General features: G+C 39.9%; 1 protein-coding gene and 1 pseudogene across 1 annotated transcript; one reads left to right on the top strand and one right to left on the bottom strand.

The window, feature by feature from the left end:
- Positions 1 to 3,643: 3,643 nt before the first annotated feature.
- On the top strand, positions 3,644 to 6,346 carry LOC127227806 (olfactory receptor 13A1-like; annotated as a pseudogene).
- Positions 6,347 to 8,970: 2,624 nt separating this feature from the next.
- LOC127227729 (olfactory receptor 13A1-like) lies at positions 8,971 to 9,887 on the bottom strand. Its single transcript, XM_051192076.1, is given in 2 exon segments — positions 8,971 to 9,734; positions 9,737 to 9,887. Coding segments are annotated over 2 exon segments (915 nt in total).
- Between the last annotated feature and the right edge of the window lie 4,978 nt (positions 9,888 to 14,865).

Genomic DNA, 14,865 nt, shown 5'->3' with positions numbered 1-14,865 from the left:
AAGGATGTTGAATTTTTTTGAAGGTTTTCTCAGCATCTATGAAGATGTCATGTGGCTTTTCTTTTTCAGTTGTTTTATATGGTGGATCATTTTGATAGACTTTATGTTAAACCATCCTGCAACCTAGTGATGAAGCCTACTTGGTCATGGTGGATGATTTCTCTGAGGTAGTCTTGGAGTCATTTTGCCAGTATTTTATTGAGTATTTTTGCATCAATGTTTATGAGGGACATTGGTCTGTTGTTTTCTTTCTTAGTTGTGTCTTTGTGTGGCTTGGGTAGCAAGGTGATTGTGGGCTCATAAAAAGAGTTTGGTAATGAACCTTCTGTTTCTATTGTGTGGAACAATTTGAAGAGTATTGGTATTAGCTCTTCCTTGAATTTCTGGTAGAATTCTCCACTGAAGCAATCTGGCCCTGGTCTATTTTTTGTTGGAAGGCTTTTGATGACTGCTTCTATTTCGTTAGGGGTTATAGGTCTATAAGTTGTTTGTCTGCTCTTGATTTAATTTTGACAAGTGATAATATTCCAGAAATTTGTTAATTTCCTTTGAATTTGCGAATTCTGTGGAGTACAGGTTTTCAAAGTATGACATGTAAATTGTCTGGATTTCCTCAGTGTCTGTTGTTATGTCCTCCTTTTCATTTCTGATTTTGTTAATTTGCATGTTCTCTCTCTGCTTTTTGGGTAGTTTGGATAAAGGTTTGCCTATCTTGTCGATTTTCTTGAAAAACCAACTCTTTGTTGCATTGATTTTTTTTGTATTATTTTCCTGGTTTCTAATTTATTGATTTCAGCCCTCAAATTGATTATTTCCTGGCATCTACTCCTCCGGGGTGAGTTTGATTCTTTTTGTTCTAAGGCTTTCAGTTGTGCTGTTAATTTTCTAATGTGACTATCCTACATTTTCTTCATATGGGCACTTAGTGCAATGAACTTCCCTTGTAACACTGCTTTCAATGTGTCCCATTAGTTCAGGCATATTTTGTCCTCATTCTCGTTGAATTTTAGAAAGTTCTTAATTTCTTTTTTTATTTCTTCTTTGACCCAGGTATGGTGCAATTTCACATTGTTCAGTTTACATGGGTTTGTAGGTTTTCTGCGATTTGTGTTGTTGTTCAATTCCAACTTTAAAGTGTGGTAGTCTGATAAAATACAGGGGACTATTCAAACTTTTTTGTGTCTGTTGAGATTTGGTATGTCGCCTACCATGTGATCTATTTTAGAGAAGGGTTCATGTTGAGCAGAGAAAAAGGTACATTCTTTTGTGTTTGGATGGAATGTTCTTTAGATGTCTGTTAAACACAATTTAGACATGACTTCTGTTAGTTCTTTTGTTTCTTTCTTAAGTTTCTGACTGGTGGTCCTGTATAATGTTGAGAGTGGGGTGTTGAAGTCTCCCACTATGAGTGTTTGAAGTTTTATGTGAGCTTTGAGTTTTAGTAGTGTTTCTTTTATGAATGTGGGTGCCCTTGTATTTGGGGCATAGTTGTCAGAATTGAGACTTTGTACTGTATTTCTCATGTGATAAATATGAAATGACCTTCTTCATCGCTTTTGATTGATTTTGGTTTGAAGTCTAACTTGTTACATATTAGGACAGCCACACCTGCTTGCTTCTTGGGTCCATTTGATAGGAAGAACTTTTCCCAGCCCTTTACCTGAGATAATGTGTGTCTTTGAAGCTTAGATGTATCTGGTATGCAGCAGAAGGATGGATTCTGTCTTCATATCCATTCTGTTAGCCTGTGTCTTTTTTATAGATGAGTTAATACCATTAATGTTGAGGGAGAGTAAGGACAATTGATTGTTAATGCTTGTTTGTTTTAGATTTGTTGTTGGCAGTGGTATTGTGAATATATTCGCCCTGCTTTACCCTTGGGTTCTGGTGAAGTGGGATTATCTATTGCCTATGTCTTTGTGAGGGTAGTTATCTTCCTTGGGTTGGAGTTGTCCTTCCAAGACTTTCTGTAGGGCTGGATTTGTAGGTACGTATTGTGAAAATCTGGCTTTGTCATTAAATATCTTGTTTTCTCTGTCTGTAGTGATTGAGAGTTTTTCTGAGTATAGTAGCTTGGCTGGCATCCATGGACTCTTAGTACTTGTGGAACATCTATCCAGAACCTGCTAGCCTTGAGAGTTTCCATGGAGAAGTCAGGTGTAATTTTTATAGGTCTGATTTTATTTTTTACCTGTCCTTTTTACTTTGCTGCTCTTAATATTTTTTCTTTATTTTGTATGTTATGTGTTTTGATTATTATGTGTCGACGGGTCTTTTTCTTTGGTTTGGTATGCTTCTTGTACTTTCATGGGCATGCTCTTCTTCAGATTGGGAAAGTTTTCTTCAATGATTTTGTTGGATATGTTTTTTTCACCTTTGAGCTGGGCTTGTTTGCCTTCCTCTATGCCTATTATTCTTAAGTTTGGACTTTCCATGGTGTCCCACATTTCCTGGATGTTTTGTGTTAAGGATTTGTTGGATTTAAGATTTTCTTTGGTCGATGAATCTATTTACTCTAGTTTATCTTTAGCACCTGGATTTCTCTCTTCCATCTCTTGAATTCTGTTGGTTATGGTTGTGTCTGTAGTTCTAGATTATTTGCCTGGTTTTTTTATTTCCAGCATTCCTTCAGTTTGTGTTTTCTTTAATGTCTCCATGTCAGTTTTCAAGTCTTGAACCGTTTCCTCCACCTGTTTAATTTTTTTTTTTTTTGTCTTTCTGTACTTTCTTTAAGACATTTGTTCATTTCTTCCAAGTTTTGTTTGTTTTTTCTTCTATTTCTTTAAGGGGTTTCTCTCATTATCTTTGAGGTCCTCTATCATTTTTACAATGATATATTTTTAAGCCGTTGTCTTCAGCTTCATCTGCTTTGGTGTGTTCAGGTATAGTTGGTGTAGCATCCCTAGATTCTGGTGGTGTCATGCTTGTCTTTCTATTGTTAGGTGTTTTCTTGTATTGCTGTCTTCCCATTGCTTCTTCTGGTGGGTGCAGGTGGAGTCTCTCTTTATGCTACTCCTCCGGTGGGCTCAGGTAGGTCAGACGTTCGATGTCTGTAGCTCTGGGTGGTCCAAGCTCTCTGGGAGGTCTCTCCTCAGGCAGGTGCCCGGCGATGGGTTTCAAAGATAAGGCTCTAGCAGAGGCTTATTGATGGGTGCCAAAGATCCAGCAGGCAGGGACTCAGGATGGTCCCAAGGGGATAGGAGGATCTCTGGGAGGGACCTGGAACTCCAGCAGAAGATGGGTGGTAGGAGTCAGAGTTCAGGCAGGCAGTTATTCCGGGTGGCCCGGTGATGTGTATCCGATATCCTGTTTTTATTCTGTATATTTAGTGTTTTGAGTATCATGTCTTATGGGGCATTATTTCTGGTCCTGTTTATGTGGTATTTTATATGTTTCTTGAACCTTAATAGGTACCTCCTTTTTAGGTAAGGAATTTTATTCTATGATTTTGTTAAAAATCTTCTGTGTCTTTTACTTGGGTCCCTTCTCTTTCCCTAACCCTATTATTTGTATATTTGGTGATTTCATAGTGTCCCAGATTTCACAGATGTTTTGTGTCTGAATTATTTTAGATTTAACATTTTCAATGACTGAGATACACATTTCTTATATCTTGTCTTCAGCGCTTGAGACACTCCCTTCAATGCCTTGTACTCTGTTGGTGAGGCTTACTTTTGAGATTTTTAGTTGGCTTCCACAAATTTTCATTTCATGTTTTAGCTCAGTCTGGGTTCTCTGTTGTGATTCTCTCTCTAGTTTCATGTCTTGAACTAATTGCATCATTTCACTTTGCTGTATTTTCACAGACTTCATTAAAGGATTTCTTCATATCTTCTTTAAAACTTTGAACATATTCATAATATCTATTTTGAAGTCTTCATATTGTACTTAGCTATTCTGTATTTCTCAGGGCTTATGGTAGTAGGTTTTGGTAGAGGAATATTGTTTTTTGTGTTTATTATGTTGTCTTTAATGATTGTGGTTTTGGGCTGGTGTCTAGGTATCTAATTGGAATAATTGTGGTTCTAGATGCTTATATTTTGTCTTTTCTTGGTTTGTTGGTTGTGCTAGTCTTTGTTTTTGTTTCTCTCTCTAGGTCTTATGTATGTATGGTGGCTGTGGGTTGTCTGGTAGAGTGTGCTTCTGAGTCACTGGCATGTGTGGCTGCTGGGGTTCTGTATAGAACATGTTTATAGGTATTGGGGGCTGTTTTAAATTAATGGGTAGAGGGTAGAAGTTAGGACTGAAAGGGTCTACAGGGAGGATTAAGGCTTGGTCTACTGTTTTGTTTGATGTAGTCCTCATGGAATTGAGACAGGGAGGAAGGTTAGAGCTTGTCAAGTGCTTTGCTACAGGGCTGGAACAGAGACTGGGGGAATTTGAAAAGGAACACAGGAAGCAGTGTGAAGATCACCTACCTGATTCCTAGGCCTTTGTGTACAGCTTGTTCCCAGGTAGAGAGTGCCTCAGGGTATTGAAGGCTGACACAAAGTGATGAAGTCTGGGTCTGCAGAGAGGATCTGCAGAGTCCCCACGAAATGGAAACAGAGAGGACAGGCCCCTGGAAGTGGTCTTCTACAGGACTGAGGATGAGACCAGGGAATTGGAAATGGAGGACAGGAAGGAAAGTAAGATTAGCTACCTTGTTCCAAGGCTGGCATAATCAGAGAGTTCTCAGGTTGAGCTTCTGGTTTTATTTCTATAGCTAGCATCTCCACAGGGTCTGCTCACTGGAGCATAGCCATCTCTGTCTGTATGTAGGGTCAGGATCTTGATGCTTATACCAACTTGCTCAGGGACTTGACACACAATGTCAATCTACATTCATAAGGCATTTATATGGAGAGTATAAACTAAAGGGGTTGTCCAGAACTCCTCTTTCTTATGTGGATGAAGAGCCATGTTGTAATAGACACCACACTCAGGTCTATTTCTGGAGTCTCTCATCTGCAGAAGGACCTGTATGTTATTCCTTATACTCTGGAGCCAGAAACAGTCATCAAAAGAAACTGTTCTTACTGCCTCCTATAATGCAAGCCTCGTTTCTGATTATATTCTTTCAGCATCCTCACAGTTTCAACCACAGCAGAAGGTAGCCTGTCAACTTCCTAGAGCACTGGAATATGATCATATCTACTTAGGTGTGGTGTTACTTCCAGTGCAGATGGTCCCATCTTGTGAGGGGCCTGATATATCCACTCATGTCTACAGACTGAGTCTGTATGAGATATGTTCCTGAATGCTCATTCCTTTAACATGGAAGACAGAGAATAAGAACTAAGTAACCCATTCTTTTCCTAGCAGAACAGATTGCTCATTACATGGATTTAACTTTTCCTTGGTTTTAAGGTAAATTTTAATTAATAAGAATAATGTTCTTAATTCTTGAGGAAGAGGCCCACAGTGAAATTCCTGCCTTGGGCCTAGATAACAGTGTCAGATATGGGTCTTGGGTAGCAGTTCACTGTAGTGTGTTGGTCCCACAAAGTTTTCTGGATTAACTCTGGGCCCAGATCACCCTATTCTGCTTCTTCTTTACTGTGTTTATGGTGGCTGTGGTTGGCAATACTCTAGTGGCCTGACCATTCACTACAGCCTCAACCTCCACACTAATATGTACTTCTTTATAGTTAATCCTTCCTAGCTGGATGTGATTTACATGGCAATGATTGAGTCCTAGGTCCTGCAGAGCCTGGTAGCCAAGAACATCATTCTTCCAGGGGCTGTCTTTACCTGGATCCTGAGTACTTAGCTAGTCCTCTTCTCTGTAATGGCCTCCAACCTCCAACTAGCCACTTGCTGTCCTTTGCACTACAACACCCTCATTAATAGATGGGCCTGTGTGGCTCTGGTAACTTTTGTGTGGTTCATGGTGGGGGCTCTCAACTGCATGTTGCTCACCTACTTCATTTTGCTACTAATGTCTTTCTGTGACTCCATTCTGGGCTCACAATTCTTCTGTGAGAATCCACTGGTATTGTTGCTACTCTGTAGCCCTACCTTCAACAATGTCATGAAAATCAGTCATGTTCCTCAGGGTCCTAATCTTACTGACCATGCTGTCCTATAGTTTCATCAGCACTCATATCCTGCACATCTCATCAGCTGAGGGTGAGGAATATGTCTTCTCTGTCTTCTCTGCCCACCTAGTGGTGGTCACCCTGTATCGCTCTACAGTGTTCAACATCTACATCCAGCTACTGTGGGTTCTTCTGGGCTCCTGGACAAGACCATAACTATTTTGTATATCACTGTGACCCCATAGCTCAACCACCTCATTTACATCCTGAGAAATGAGGAATTCAAAACATCCCTCATAAAACTATATTCCCCTTGTAGACTATAAGATTAGAGGGGAACTCTGGAACCATCAGAAAGAGACTTCATTTATGCATCCCCCTGACTATTTTCAGGCCACCTGTCCAGGTCTATGTATAAGAACAATCTCATTTTTCTACTGGATTTGTCTATCTTTTAAAATATTTCTTAATCAACTCATACATTTTCTTTCTTTCTTTCTTTCTTTCTTTCTTTCTTTCTTTCTTTCTTTTTTGTAGAAGAAAGTGTTTGTTCTCGTTTCAATTTTAGAGGGTGAATCTAAGGCCATCATGTTGCAGACCATTGCAGCACATTCAGGAATGGCATTAGAGTAGAAGCTGAAAGCTTACATCTGAAGAAGAAGGAAGACAGACAGATATCCCTATCTCTATTTATCTATGTATGCATGTATCTATCTATATAATGCTAACTGGAAAAGGCTTGGACTTTTGAAGACTTTTCAAACCTTGAAGCTTACTTTCCATGGCATCCATCCTTCAACAAGGTCACACCCAATCCTTTCCAAACAGTTCCACCAACTAGGGACCAAATATTCAAATCTATGTCTATGGGGCCTTCTCATTTGAACCACCACACAAACACTTCACCTACTAGCCATCTTCCTAGCTTCTTCTTCTTTTATTTTTAAGATTTATTTATTTATTATGTATACAACATTCTGCTTGCATGTATACCCTGAAGGCCAGAAGGGTCACCAGATCTCATTATAGATGGTTGTGAGCCACCATGTGGTTGCTGGGAATTAAACTCAGGACCTCTGGAAGAACAGTCAGTGCTCTTAACTTCTGAGCCATCTCTCCAGCCCTCTTCCTAACTTCTATAGGTTATATTTCAAATATTGAATGACATTCAATTTAAAATGTGTTCATTGCCATGCAAACATTTTGGAAGTCTGCCTGCCTTACAACCTTATTTAAACAGACTTTTCTAAGAGAAGAATTCATCTTAAATTTATTTTTTTTCTTATTTTACATATTAATCCTAGTTCCCTCTCCCTCCCTTCCATACCCTGACCCCCCTCCAATCCTATTCCCCCCTGTATTGCATAGGGAGGGTGATGCCTTCCAGGAGGGATCATCAAAATCTGTCAAGTCATCTGGAGTAGGCTCTAGGGCCCTCCCCTCTGCCTCTAGGCTAAGGGAGTATCCCTCCATGGGGAATGTGCTCCCAAATCCATTTTTTTGAAAGGAAGAACTCAAAGTATCTTTATTTCCAGATGAAATTCTATTCTTAAAAGATTTTAAGTATACTATAAAACTCCTGTAGCTAATAAATATGTTCACCAAAATGGTAGAGAACAAAATTAATGTGCAATAACCAGGAGTCTTGGAAGGCAGAGATTTTACAATTAATGCAAACTTTAAGACATTGAAGAAATAAATTGATGAAAATATCAGAAGATGGAATATATACCATGTATGCATAAGAGCTGCATAAACTCCTGCTAGGCAAAAATCCATCTGTGAAGGGTATGTTTGTGGTAGGCACATTCTCACCTCTAACTGAAGAATTTTCTGCAATTGATAGCTCCTGAAAGAGGGAGATTCTCTAACTGGAAACGCTGAGGTGTGACATGTCTCAGCAGCTTCAATCCAGAGTGTCTTCATTCTTATTGTATAGCCAAACAAACTGTGTTTGGTATTAGTGAAGGTATGCCATGCCATAGCAATAGGATAGGTAGATAGAGTTGAGAGCAAGTGTGAAGCCAAGAAGACAGAAAACAGATTTTCTCCTTCCACATCATTTTATCCATGCTGTCACCAGAAAGTATCACCCACATTTCGTGTGAGTCATACTCTTCAAAAAATAAAACTAAATATTAACTTTAAGAAAGCCTCACCAGCTTCTGTTTCTTTATGTGTGTTTTTCATTTTCATTTTACTTATTGATCCCAGTTCTCTCTCCTTCCCTCTTTCCCTCTCTCCCACCCTCTCATGTCTCCCTCCCACCCTCTCCTCCCACCCTCCCCCACTCCACATGTAGAGTGATGCCCTCCAGGAGGTGTCATCTACATCTGTCAAGTCATTTGGAATAGGGACTAGGACTTCACTGATGTCTCTAGGTTGAGTATCCCTCCAAGGGGGATGTGCCCCCAAAGTCCTTTTGTGCACCAGGAATACATCCTGGTTCCACTATCTGAGGTCCCTTAGACTGCCCAGGCCTTCTAGCTGAGACCCATGTTCAGGGGGTCTGAATCAGTCCCATGCTGGATTCCCAGCTATCAGTCTGGGGGCCCATTAGCTCCTCCTTGTTCAGATCAGCTGTCTCTATGTCCTGGTCTTATCCTCCCTCTCTGAAACAAAGCCCTGTGATGCTTACAGGCTGGCACAGGATGAAAGGGCTTTGTTTTGTGACTATCACCTTTGTCACCCACTGAAAACTTATCAGCCTAGGCACATGGAATCTCCATTTAAATAAACTTTAATTACTTTTGAAGTGGTTTGTATTTATCAGGAAATAAAGCTTGAGTGTTTTGTTTACACCAGCTCTAAGAATCTTGTTTTTAGGTTACAGTAAGTGGAATTTTCCAGTCCTTGTACCAGATAATGATTTTCTAAAACAACAGGTATACCTCATCTACATGAAGCTGTTCTCAGGAAAACATGTGTAGGAACAGCCTGCCCATCTCACCTAATGAGAGAAAGAGGGCAAGAGTCTCCCCAGGGCGAGCTTGACATCCTTGTTCCTCAGGGTGTAGATGAGGGGGTTCAGGGTTGGGCTGAGGACTGAGTATAGCACCGAAGTCACTTTGCTTCTTTCTGGACTGTAGCTGGAAGCAGGACTGATATAGGCACAGAACACAGATGAGTAGTACACACAGACCACGATGAGGTGGGATGAGCAGGTGGAAAAGGCCTTCTGCTTGCCTTCAGCTGAACGCATGCGTAGGATGCTGGCAATGATGTAGCCATAGGAGAGTAGGGTGAAGAAGAAGTTGATGCCTCCATAGAAGACATCTGCTATAAGAGTCATAATGCTATTCACATACGTGGGGCTGCAGGAGAGCAGGAGGAGTGGGGGAATCTCACAGAAGAAGTGGGTGATGACCTTGGGGCCACAGAATGACAGTCGTGTCATCAGACCAGTGTGGACAGATGCATTTAGAGCACAGATGGACCACACGCCCATGGCCAGGGCCCCACAGAGGTGTGGGCTCATCCTGGAGCTGTAGTGCAGGGGATGGCAGATGGCCACATAGCGGTCATATGCCATGACCGTGAGCAGCAGCAGCTCAGAGGACAAGGACCAGAGAAGGAAGAAGAGCTGTGCCATGCACCCCTTGAAGGAGATGGTGTTTTCCTCAGACACTAGGCCAAGCAGGGCCTTGGGCAGTACAGAGGAGGTGCAGATAATATCCATGGTGGCCAGGTTGCACAGGAAAAAGTACATGGGACTGTGGCCAAAGCAATGATCAGAATGTTGCCTATTAGAGCCATTGTGTAGAGGGTCAGGAAGAAGCCTATCAGGAGAAGCTGTAGACTAGGGTGCTCTGCGAATCCTTCCAACACAAACTCTGTCACCATTGTCTCGTTGGGACTTACCATCATAATGGAGTGTTTTTGTTTCACAACTGTGTCTGTTGGCTTCTGAGAAAATAATCAGTTTACCACTTCAGTCTGGTTTCCAAACTTGAGTACCTCAAAATTCTCTGCTGTCTGAAAGGGAAGGAGTGAATGTTTCTTTCATGGAAATCTCTTGTCCTTTGTTGTTTGCAGCACACTATTGGGAAACCACATAAATTTTATTTACATTTTATTTTCCACATAGAAACTTTCCTGTTAGGAGCACTTTCTAACCAGCCTGGTCTCATAGCACCATTAGCCCCAAATAACATGCAGAGACACTATATTAATTCTAAAGCTGTTGGTCAATGGCTGGAGCTTCTTATTGGACAGCTTTGTCTTATCTATTAACTCATATCTATCAATCTAAGTGTTTCCATGTGGTCTTGTCTTACCAGAGAGAGAGAGAGTCCAGACCTCTTTTCTCATGTCTTACATTGATGGGAAATGTCATTTTGTAAATATGTTTCTTGTATTGGTTAATGAATAAAGCACTGCTGGCCAATAGGAAAGCAAGATAGGTGCAACTAGAAGACAAGGAGGAGAGAGAGGAATTAGTAGGGAGGAGAGTCAACATGGAGGACAGAGAGAGTAGAACCCTGGGCCCACTCTCCAGTAAGATGAGACCACGTGGAAATACTTAGATTAATAGAAATGGGTTTATATTTATGACAGAGCTAGCCAATAAGAAATGCTAGTAACAGGCCAACAGAATTACATCTAATATAGCATCTCTGTGTGTTATTTGGGGCTGGTGCAGTGGTGGGACCAGGCAGGAGGGAAAATCTACTCCTAATACTACATCTTGACTCCTCTCTATTACCTTTCCCAGAATTCTACTTATCTCCTAGTCCTGCCTATCTTGCTCTCCTATTTGCCAACAGTGCTTTATTCATTAACCAATAAGAGAAACATATTTACAGAATGACATCTCCCATCAACTCCTCTTTTCTATCTAAAATAAAAGAAGGGTTTTAACTTTAGCAGTAAATATATAGCAAAACAGTTATCAAATAAGAACTCTAGTTAACAATATTTAATTCATTTACATTAAAGAAAATGTTTTATCATCTATTCTAGCTTTGTGAGTCTAAAGTCTTACATGTAACTTACCTTTAATGTAGCACCCGAACTACAATCTGTTCCACTAATTGGGTGAAAGCCTAAAGATTGAAATGAGACAAGACAGTGGGTCATTCCTTCAACAAGAATGCTGGAATGCTGAATGCTGAATGCCATTTATTGAGGGGAAGGAGTGGGTTTATATACTGACTCACAACACAGTGGAAAATAACATGATTTTTAGGCTTAGCTCCTCCACGGCCTATGTGTTAGCAAAACAGGAAGAGTTCCAATAAGAACTCTGATGCAAGATGTTCCAGCCAACAGCTTCAGGCTTGCTCAAGTTGTCTTGGGAGTCCATGCAGGGCCCTACACTTTAATCCTAAGGAAAACTATAATCATAAATATCTGTCTTCACCTCCATCAAAGACCACAGAAGGATAGTATATAAATTCTAGAATTGACAGATACAACTCGCCTGGTCAGTCACCTGAAGTTCTTCTGTAATGTTCCATCTTCAGTCTATAGGCTATAGTGTGTCTGGCAGTCTCCTCAGCAAAGCAGGAAACTTTAAACTGTTTACCTGTATTGACAGTTTGTCAGTCACTTTTCTCTGTGTCCTGTAGAATGTCTGGCAGACTCTTCCATGAAGCAGGAGCCCTGTAGCAATGTTCGTCTTGTACCAGCAGTCACTTTCCTGGGGTCCTGAATGTCCAGTTTATACAACAAAAAGTCAAACAGTCTAGACAAGAGCAGTATCTTGCCAAAATGGCTAGTCTTGCCATATTGGAGTAAATTCCATAATGAGTTTCTTTGATGTTCATCTTCCTTTTTTATTCAGGTGGTGTTACCAGGAGCAGTTATGTCTCACTGTCAAGAAAAACCCTAAACCATTTTAAATGCCTTATTCTGTAGGTCTTTGAAAGATTTGAAGAGTATTTATCCACCTCAAATACATCTCTGTATATCTAGAAAACCTAACTAACCTAACTATAAGTTTTGGCTATTATAGATCACTATCTATAATTTGTAATTATACATAACATTTTTAAATGAGCTATACAAATACAATACCTAAATAGGAGAAATATACATATCACAAATTGACCTTAAATTGTATCAATAAATGAAAATCCATTCCAAAATGAAGTATTAATTTAGATACCATAATACCCTTTTTACCTTTAAAAAGAGATTGGTTGTGATCATTAACCATTTATAACCAACCCCATTTGAATGAAAACAAACAGTTATAGACAATATTTGGGAATTTTGGCATTGATCTTTCCAAACTGCCTCCTACTGGTTGGGGACGCTGTAATAGCATGGGAATCCTAAGAAGAAAAAGAAATCCTGGATGTAGTCTGCAAGATTGCCTTGTCCCAGCTGTTTTGAATGTTGGATCATCTGAGACACTGTTTCAGGGGGTCTTGCTTGATCAAACCATGTTAGTCTGGAAGGTATCCATAGCTTTTCATTTTCTGTGGAAACAAAAATAGAAATTTCCCCCATTAACCTGTCCTTAGACTTAATTTTGAAGTCAAAGCATTTTAGAAATATATAAATTGCATTAATTTAGCAGCATTAATAATCCCGTGTGTTTTAGAAATTGTTGTTCCTTCTTTAGCAATTGAGCAATTCAAAGACAATAGCATACAGTATCCAGACTCTCTGTGTGCTTTCCATGGTCACATGGATTTTTTATTACTCTATTTCTTTTACTTCTATTTTTTTTTTCATTTTTTGAGACAGGGGTTCTCTATGAAACTTTTACCTGTCCTAGAATTCACTCTGTATACCAGATTTGCTTGCTTCTGCATCCTGAGTGGTGGAATTAAAGGTGTGTGCCACCATACTCAGCTACTCTCTTTCTTTTCATTTTTAAACCACTTTATCCTGTTTCTCTTTCTCTCCCAAGCGTATACATTTTTAAACACACTGTGAAAACCTTTTAGATTTTTCTTTATCTGAATTCATCTTTACTGTATATCTCTACCTTTTTTCTAGCCACAAATCTTGTGTCTGCTAAACAACAACATTGCTTTCCAATATGGCAGGGGTATGTTTACTGCCAGCAGTGAGATCTCCACCTTGGTCTATGCTGCTATCAAGTAGCATGCTGCTGGCTTGAAGATGTGGTCACTGCTACTGCCAGCTGCTCGTACACACCACTGAATTGTTAGCAGGGCCTCCATGTTTTTGTTCTTTTTTTTTCTGCTTATGCTGAGTCAGGAAACTTCCGTTAAAGGAGCCCTGCAAGTCTGCTTGTCTCTAGTAAAACAGAGCCCAACTGAGAAAAAATGCTGCTACCAAGAAGTCTTGCTTATCTCTGTTATTTTTGTTTTTAAAATCCTTTTTAAGCTTTTGTTAAGTTTTAAGTGGAAGTTCTTAGTACCCACATTGTAGGCGCTATTTTGTTATGAGTACTTTCTGCCAGCCTGGTCCTAGAGTCACTTCAGTCTCAAAATAACATGCAGAGATAGTGTATTAATTATGAAACTGTTGGCCAGTTACTAGCATTTCTTATTAGTTAGCTCTGTCTTAAATATTAACTCATTTTTATGCATCAAAGTGTTTCCACGTGGTCTTATCTTACTGGAGAGAGGGTACAGACCTCTTCTCTCATGCTCTATATCTTGATTCCTCTCTACTACTTCTCCCAGAATTCTCCTTGTCTTCTAGTCCCACTTTTCTTGCCTTCCTATTTGCCAACAGTGCCTTATTCATTAATCAATAAGAGAAACATATTTACAGAATAACACCTCCAATCACTTTCCCTGTGTAGATTTGGATCAAGAGGGACATCTGCTCCTCCCTCATCTGGAGCATGTGGGTTGAGGGGAGCATCCTTCACTCAGCACCTGCTTGTGCTCTACTCATCAGTCACCTGACTGACAGTGCTGGAAACACAGCTGTACTCCCCATTCCGCAGCAGGTGTTCTCCACACAGTGACAATTTCTAATGGACACACACTGAGATGACCCTTGTGCCTTTCTTCTCACTGGCCTTCTAGCTTCTCAGGCATTTTGTCTTTCCTGATATTTGGAATGGTTGCTCTATTACATATTTCAACTGTCATTCCCAGTTTCCAATAGCCATGTATATTCTGAATTTTACTTACTGTGATCTGTGACTTCTGATTTGGTTGAAATTATCCTGGTTCTAGCCTACTTTAAATCTATTTCCCCATAGAGCATTTCCCAAAACCAAGGCCTATAAATCCATAGTACTTTTGTTACATTTTTGTCTCAATGAATCACAGTAACTTCAAAGACAATATACCCACAGCTGAAGTCATTGCCACTGTCTACAGATGCTTCTTTGTGGTTTCAACAGCCTTGTACAGAAGTTCATCCTCAGCTACCAGTGTTTCAAGATGATTATTCTATGCTGCTACACCTCTCTGACTCATGGTCTTACCTTTAGTGTATGCCCTTGATAGATGCTAGTAGATTCATGTTCCATGACCCAAGAATGTTGTTCTGAATCTTCTTACTTCTCTCATCCAACTGGTCCTCTAAGTCTGCAACTATAGCTTTCCCAGCATTATTATTCATGTTTTCAGTGTGTTGATCTGTTTCATCATTTCTAGATTCTTTTCATTTTCAACATTTCCAGTTTCCTTCTTCACCACCCAAGAAGCTCAGTATATTGGCTCTTGGTCCCAATCCAGATTCACTATGTCTCTCCCCAGCCCTTCAACAAATCATGCTCAGTGGCTTGATATAGAAGATACACCTGACATCATACATTAACTTTTTCCATAGGTTCCTTCATGACTTTATGTATGAACACACCTTACTTCTATTTATAAACCTTTTGGTGACAATTATATGTAGTGCTACTTCAAAATTTTACTACCACATTTTATCTCATATCTCTTCCCATAGTAAGACTCAC

This window comes from Phodopus roborovskii, unplaced genomic scaffold (genome assembly GCF_943737965.1).
Source record: "Phodopus roborovskii unplaced genomic scaffold, PHOROB, whole genome shotgun sequence".
Lineage (NCBI taxonomy): Eukaryota > Metazoa > Chordata > Mammalia > Rodentia > Cricetidae > Phodopus > Phodopus roborovskii.
This window is presented reverse-complemented; position numbering and strand designations above follow the sequence as displayed.